We start from the raw sequence: 8,611 nt of genomic DNA, 5'->3' as shown, positions 1-8,611 counted from the left end.
CAACAGATCCACGCCGGAGCGACAGAACTGCGATAACAGTTTGGCGAGCCCCCCTTACTATTGTTTATCATTATCCTTATTACCCCCTTTTTTTTTTTTTCATATATTTTCTTTGTAAGCATTACCCAATACAATTACAGCAAAAGGAAACCTGGCGGATTCTCCCGTTCCTTCCATGACATCCACCGAAATAAAATTGACTTGATGCCAAGCATCACTTCGTGTAGCGAAGCCGTCTTACATTAAAGCAACTAATTAAATCTATCACGCGACGAAATAGATTTATTTGTAACACAAGTTAAATTCGTCTTGACTCTGTGCTATTATCGTTATGTATATATTTCGCGTTGAAAAAAAAACAAATTATTCGGAGAGGACCATTCAAAAAAAACTGTTTACTTTAAAAATTATTTTAATTGGTTCTCGGCTGGGTTGTTCGTCACCGTAGGACAATTGCAGAGCGCATCGTATGCCTCCCCCCTTTTTTTTCTTTTCCCGTAGCATTTGTTACATTCACTGTATATCAGTCCTTGCTAGGTTTCCTAACCTTATATGGCCCTAGTCATTTGATTTAATATCGAAGAATCGTTCCATTCCGTCATCACTACCTTTGAAGCCACTTCTCTGTTACACTGCTACTAATTGAGCAATTGTCTAGCGCGGGTGTCCACCGCTCGAATATAACAAGAAAACTTATACGATTTGCTTTATCCAAAGCGGGACTTGCTTGGCTTTGCTTTGCTTCTAAGCAAAATCTGAAGAAAAATTGATCATTCTCCTTGGTGGTGACTATCTACATGGATGCCTGTTATCAATATAAATCCAACCCTTCCCTTTATTTGCGAGTCCCTATTACTAAGCATATGGTCTTAATTCTAGATCCTTTGTAAATATTTATGGAATTGAAGACTTCCTCATCAGACAAACTTAGCAGGTTCGGTTGTTAAAAGGAGGACAGACACATAGCTTTGAAAGGCGTTGGCATTTCCATTCCAAGTTGTAATTTGGAAATCTTAAGGGGATCATAAAAGGGTAGACCATAACCTGGATGTTTGCACACATTGAAATACCTCGCAGCTAAGGAGCTGTACATATATGTAGATATGTGTTGAAATTGGTTTACATTGGGGATGACAAAAATTGCAATAGAAAAATTAGAATCAACAATGGAAGCAGAAATTCAGAATAATAAAAAAAATGAAATAAAAAAAAATTTTAGAATCAACAATTGAAGTAAAAAGATTAGAATCAAAAATTGAAGCAAAAAACAATAGAATCAAAAACTGAAATAAAAAAAAATCAGAATCAAACATTGATATCCAACTTTCACTGTTCACTGTTTCTTGTGAACTGCCTTGTAACTTCAGACAGACAACTTACAATGCTGGTATGGAGTAGTCTGGCCAATCAAGGAAAGGCACCTGTTATTATAAGTAACCGTTTAGGGGTGGAAGAAAAATTAAATGATTTTTAATTTCTTTTTATGGTGTTTCTCACCTTCTCCACAGAGTTTCAATATATACGAACGTTAACTTGTTACAATTGATAACAACAAATACTCGGTATAGGAAATAATACCAAAAAAAAGGACGAGATTTATTTTTTTCTTTTTCAAAACACTAGAATTTCTTTAATTAATTTCAAAAATTGTTACAAACTTTGTACTGGGTCACGTTGCGTTGGGCGCCACTTTGTCATGAATTTATGGCGACCAACGTTGATCATTAAAAGGAAGAAACCAGATTTTATGCCAACTTTAATCAAAAAGAAAAGAAAAATTTTCCATCTTTTTTTTTTCTCTTTAATTAAAAATTTTTTTATTTTTAAATTTTCCTAGACCGGGTTTTACATACGTTGGGCGCCACTTTGTCATGAAACTCTTTTTCTTTCCTCGCCGCGGAGGATTTAAATCTTTTCTTTAGACAAAGGAAGAGAAAAAAAAACAAATAGAGGAAAAAAAAAAAAAAATCAAACTAAAAGAACGAAAAGGTCCGGTCGGTTTCCTGCTGTGCGTCTGTCACCAGTGAGTCAGTCGGTCATCGTCTAGCGTCGGCCCTACATGGCCACCATACGCACGCCCCTACACCTCAGCCACAGCGGTGGCAGCGCACGCTTAGCCACTCATGGGGAACAACAAACTTAGATAGCTTAAAAAAAGATAACTTACAGTACAAGTATGGTGGTGGTGGTGATGGTGATCGTTCACTTGATGAATATCATCACTTTCACTGTCGGCTGCCGCTATCACAATGCTACCAATAAGCTGTTGCTGTTGTTGTTGCTTCTGCCGTTCTACTGGTGAATCTTTAACAACTGCGGGCGAATGCTTCGCAGGATAACCAAAGGCTGAGAATGGTTGATGTGACACCCTATCGGTAATTGTTGGCTGTTGCCGTAAACGCTGTTGATAATTAACACGTCGTTGTTGCTGTTGCTGTTCACCTTCTTTTGATTTTATTTGTTTCTTCTGCACTATTTCCGTTACTCCTTAATTAATTCTGTTTTCTTTATTTTTTTTTTTTTTTTTTTTTTTAATAGACAGAAAAAGTCTTCCGATCTCAAATTTGAATGCCTGCGAGAAATGTACCTCTTTTATTACATTTTACATTTTTGTTTTTCAGATCTTTTTATAATCATATAACGTGTTCTCAATTTTAGAAATTTCATCAAATTATTTTTTTTTTTGCGCTTCTTACTTTAATTGTCACTCTAACTTCACTTGTCCCTTTATATGTAGCGAATTGCCCGATGGGAAAAGAAAACTGTACACGTTTGTAACCAAAATTTATTTCGTTTTAGAAAAAAAGGAATGCACACGAATATTAACAATTTTACTGATTTTAAATCAAAATAACTCCAATTTCTCCTGAAATTACCATTGTCTTATAATAAATTTTCAGTTATTTTTACTGCTTTAGACCTTTAGACCTTTAATAAATTTCGGGATCTTTAATGGTTATTGCACAAATGACTTCTAATGATTGATGCTTCGTTTCTAATCCATATGTGCCGAATAGAGAAAACATTTTGTTAATTTTTGCTCCTTAATTTTTTTTGTTTTTTTTTCTTTTTTTTTATTTTTTTAATTGCTTTCAGTTGTTTACATTTTTGTTGCTTTCGATTTCTTCTAGGCTTGCGTATAAAATACAATGTTTAAATCTTTTTTGATAATTATTCATATGCATGGGTTTGAGGTATGCAACACAAACTTATGTCTAGAATTTGACTTTTGTTAGTAAAGTTCTTTCCTTGAATAAATCTTCATATGTACGTAGGTGCAATAGCACACAATGGGAAGTTTCCTTTTCTTCATTTTGGAATCGAAAAAAACAACGCGAATCTCCATCACATCAAATTGTACTTCTCCAACGTTTCCCCCTTTTTTTTGTCTATTTAATTACAATTGCATTATTTGCTTAATGAAGGCAAAGTAGGGAAAACCAACAACCCATACTCTTTGATATCACCTTTTTCACTTAAACACACAACAAATAAAAGGTAAGCACTATGTGAAATGTTAACAGAACTGCTGCAAATAACAAGAACCGCACTCAGCGAGAGCCTGACTCCGACTGCCTCCAACTCAGAACTATCCCCTCTTACTTCAATTTTTGAAACGCAGACAGACTTCTCCTTTTTACTTCATTTCCCTCTTCTTCTTCCTGTTGCTCTCTCTCTATAACGGCTTGCCGTTACTCTCACAAGAGCAAGCATAGATCCCGCAAAATCATACGATTTTGCCTATGCTTGCAAGAGCAAAAGGAAAAAAAAAGGAGTACCGCAAAATCATACGATTCTGCCTGTACTTGCAAAAGCAAGCAAAGGTACCGCAAAATCATACGATTTTGCCTGTACTTGTAAGTAAGGAGATCAAAAAGGAAAAAAAAATAAACACATATACCGCAAGATTTTGTCTAACGGCATGCCGTTATTGCGCCGCTTGCGGTTGACACAGACCGACAGACACCCTACCCAAGGTTTGTTCGCGGCCGTTACAAGGTTTCGTTCGTCGGTTTGTTCTTATAAAGCCAAAACACGCTTGTTTCTTTAGTTATAACTAAAACGTTAGGAAACATAAAGTCAGTAAAATTGCAATCAATATTCCTACTAATACTTTCGTGGTATTATCTTGTGGAACAGTCTCTCAAAACACATTTGTTATATTCAATGTCAGCAGAGGAGATCCCCTTAATTTTGCATGTGGTCCACAACTTATATTTTGCGTTAAAAAAGATTTAATATTATGGATACTAGGCATGAACGAATGAATTAACCAGGGGTTTGAACAATCACATATCTACGGATTAAAACGTACACCCAGGGTTAATATTCTGTCCCAATTTTGAACTCAATTACCCTTTACTACAGTCAAAATTGCAGGAAAGGTTTTTAAGTAAAATGAATGGTTATATTTGAAAAATTACCTCCTGCAAGGACATGTACTTCAAAATTTCCGGAATGCTGGTTTTTCGAGTGAAGACTTATTACATCAATTGAGGTCGGGTTAGAGTTGTTGAAGTAAGGAAAGTCAGCGGATGGCGTCATAACAAGCAATGTAAATTTGTATAATTTTATTTCAACTGTTGATTTAATCTAGCTTAATTATGCCTAGATCAAGTCTTTGGAATATGTTGTTTGGCTTATTAGAAAAGATAGAAAGCATACTACACTAGGCTTAAAGTTGCAAATGTTTTAGAATATTATTATTTTATTTTTCCTGTTTATATAATGTTTAACTTCCTTTTCATATTTGACAAGTACTTGGTAGAAGAAACGCTGGTCGAATGTATATTATTTTGTACAACATAATGTCTTATATATAGTTGATAGCAGAAACGGTCTTTTCAATTTTTTTTTAAAATCATATGTTACATTTTTAATAATGTTTAATGTAGAAGATAGCCACTTAGGAGAAGAAAGCTAAATGTTCCGTTGTGCCTAGGAGGTAAACAGCAACGGATTGCTGCATTTAAAATATTATGCAAACGTCCAATATAATGATCAACTTTCCTATAATCGAACTACTGCTATCTTTATAAAAGAACAACAAATCTGCCAATATTTTTTGATATATTATGCACTTTACATAAACAATTTTCGAAAAGTAAATTAACAAATTCGTGCAATTCACGACAAGAGTTTTGATATATCTACCGCCTGACATCTGAATAAAACGCTCCGCTATTTTCTGAGTTAAGGAAGCATGCATTTCATAAACGGACGTAAAACATATGGAGCGAATTATGAACAAAACAAATAAGTTTCGTTTAATACATACGGTCTCTACGTATACGTATATACTTACGCATATATTTTCAATTTTCTTTCTTTCGTTTACTTACTTATACATAAAATTCAACTAATCCAAATTAACAGTCGAATTCAAGTAAATCTTAGTAGTAAATCTTATATTAATTATTTAAAAAACTAGTATACAATACATAGGAAGTTTACAATATATACGAAGAAGGGAAAAAAGAATAATAAAAGCAAAGTAACTAAAATAATAATTCATGTATAAATAAATGACAAAGAAAAAAAAAATCATGTACACAACAAACACAGAAGCACACCCACAGCAAAAATAGATCAAGGTTGCAAGTGAACCCCTAAACCATTGCGAAAATGCGAAAACTTGGCAACTGACAACGTTAACAACACCGTTTAGTTTTCAAAATAAAAAAAATGTGAATTCAAAAAGGCAAGCTAGTTTAAGTACGACATAAGTAAATCGCGCTTATTGAGCACAGTTGCTTTAATGGACTTTAAAAAGTCCGATATTCAGAACAAGTGATAGACATCATTTAGGTTCCTGCAAACAACTCTGAGCGGGCTAAACAGCTCATAACTGTGTCTACATTGACTAAGCCTCAGAAGGATAAAACGCCTAGAGAAGGTATTAGGGACATAAAGCTTATCTAAACAAGTAATGCAGGGAAGTCTGTAGTACCATTTATTACTTTGATTAAGAAGGAAACGCCAAGAATACACGTTTCTCAAATGACAAGGAAGATAACAAAAGCAGTCTATTTCCATAGAGGGCAAGAGAGGCAATTGGGTCGTAACCCAAATTCCTTAGGGCAAACAGATGCCAGTGAATCTACATAGCACCTATAGGAAGGAGATCTAACAACAGAAGCATACTCAAGTATTGATCTAACCAAACATATGTAAAGCCATTTCGTAATGTGGGGATAATCAAGCTCCTCAGACCAAATCTTTATAAAACCAAGCGTGGGCCAAGCTTTGCTTAACTAGAGCTCAATATGCTAAGTAAAACCTAACCGTTGGTCAAATAGAAAGCCTAAATCTGTGAACGAATCGACGTCCTCCAACTTGGGCGAGTAAATGAAATACTGAGCAATGGAATACTTTCTTCTTGAGGAAGAAAGCTTCTTACATTTATTTAGATTTAGAGTCAGAAGATTCAAGGAGCACTATGCAACCAAATTATTCAAGTCACTTTGAAGCTGATATGATTGCGATTCCACAAAGAAGGAAGAAAACAGTTTCACATCATCAGCATACATTAAGACCTGGTTGGAATTAATCACCGATCGGAGAACATTAATGTGCAAACTCAATAAAATGAGACCTAAGGGGCTGTATTGAGGAACGCCAGACGTCACGGGGGACTTCATCCGAGGTGATGAAGTTAAGCAAAACCCTGAATGATCTACTGTGCAGATAAGAGCTTATCCATTTTACTAAATACAAAGGGAAGCCAGAGGTTTGAAGTTTAAAGATAAGTAAGTTATGGTTAACCAAATCAAATGCTTTGTGTTGTAATTTTTTTTCGACTCGTATTTTTGTTACTGCAATTTTTTATTTGATTATCGTAAAAGAGCTTTGCAAAAACATATAGTCTGCAAATTATTTCAATTTTGCGGTGGCTCCATAAGTAGCCCTAAATAATGATTGTGGTGTTGCGTCTTACGCGTGTGCCCTTAAACGCTCATCATGAGAACACGTTAAGACGCAGCTGTTTAGGGAACGCGTTGTGGCTGCACGCAACCTCGAGTAAATATGCCGAAACCGAAAAACAGATTCCTGGACTAACAAATCCCCCGCGAATTCCATCAGCTATGGAACCCAAAGCGGAATCACCAAAACGTATGCTTAAGCCGGGTTTTGAGAAACATACAATCAAAAGTTTGAGTACCACGGAAAAGGAGATGGAACTTCCATTAAAATCTTCTTTAGACAATGTGACCAAAATTCGCGGGGCATCTAAAGTGAGTGATAATGTTCGTGGTTACGTCTTTACCCGTTATTTCGATTATGTTAGGGGTTACGATAAATTATTGGAAAAGAATTTTCCCTCAGCTATGAAAGTGTATCGCGTGTTTTTTGAAGGTGTTAAAGAATTCTTTGCGGACATAAAACGTTATTTGAAAATAACTCGTATAGTAAATTTTAAAGGTATAAAGTCATTGAACCGCCAAGAATTGGAATTATATATGCAAATGCCGAGGGATATGTTCAAAATGGCGCCCACTCTTATATTTTCAGCCCTACCCATGGTAGGCTACGCAGTTTTTCCTTTGGCTTTTATGTATCCGCGCGTACTCCTAACATCACATTTTTGGAATTATCGGCAAAAGCTGGAATTTCAGCACATGGAATTTCATAATCGTCTTACATATTACCTTCCCGTATTTCGATGCCTGCAAGAGAAATTGAGATATATAGAAAAACATCTAAAACATAAAGAATTGTCAATCATCCTTGGTCAAGTGGGTAGCGGAACACATCCCACCGTAGAACAGTTAATGGACGTCAAATCTATCTTTACTGAACCGCCATATAACCTCGTTTCCTTAAATCGAAAGCATATCAGGATGCTTGTAAAAATGCACAAAGCTTCAAGAGGGATATTTAAACGTCATAGTTTATATGAGCATGCTTTTCTGCTTCATTATATGGATCAAGCCATATGTCGAGAAGGGGATCTCCATAATATGAATGAGAAAGCCCTTCGCAACGCCTGTCTTATACGTGGCCTCAATCCAAGTAACTTGCCTAAGGAAGAAATGATTTCCTGGCTTCGAGATTGGATTAAGGTCTCAGCAACAATTAAAGAGGATCATTTAACTATGTTTCTCCATTTGCCAATATTTCTAGCGTATAATCATCCCAATAACTGGCGAGTTGTATATGGTGGTGATCAAACATTCGATACAATGCCTTCATCGGAAGATAAAAGGAAACATTGATTACCATCCGGATCAATCTTTTAAGTTGGTTACTATGCTAAAGGTCTGAATAAGAAGTTATCTTAAAGATTATTCCTATTTCTTTTTTGACATAAAATGTCCTCGACAACTGTGTACAATTTATTTAAAAAATAAACACTTCCAAAGTGAGAGAGAAAAATTAAAACCAGTGTATATGATGTCAGTGCGAGAGCCACCAGAAAAAGCCTTGAAAACGTGACAAGTAAATTATAACAGATTGGTGACCGGATGTCTTCTTTTCCCAAAGCCATGCTGTTGTGAAGAAATATACGAATTAATGACAAAGGCCAAATGCTGAGTCAGAATTCGCTCGAACAGCTTAGGCAAGACACTCAACTTGGCTATGCCCCTGTAGTTCTCAACGAGTTGTCTAC

The 8,611-nt window shown here is 35.5% G+C and overlaps 1 protein-coding gene across 1 annotated transcript; it reads left to right on the top strand.

Moving 5' to 3' along the window:
* Window positions 1-6,782: 6,782 nt before the first annotated feature.
* LOC119642503 (LETM1 domain-containing protein 1-like) lies at window positions 6,783-8,323 on the top strand. Its single transcript, XM_038041647.1, has one exon. It carries the CDS (start codon window positions 6,915-6,917, stop codon window positions 8,214-8,216), a length of 1,302 nt encoding a protein of 433 aa, XP_037897575.1. The 5' UTR covers window positions 6,783-6,914; the 3' UTR covers window positions 8,217-8,323.
* Window positions 8,324-8,611: the final 288 nt, after the last annotated feature.

This window comes from Glossina fuscipes, unplaced genomic scaffold, assembly GCF_014805625.2.
Source record: "Glossina fuscipes isolate IAEA_lab_2018 unplaced genomic scaffold, Yale_Gfus_2 224, whole genome shotgun sequence".
In the NCBI taxonomy this organism is placed as follows: domain Eukaryota; kingdom Metazoa; phylum Arthropoda; class Insecta; order Diptera; family Glossinidae; genus Glossina; species Glossina fuscipes.
This window is presented reverse-complemented; position numbering and strand designations above follow the sequence as displayed.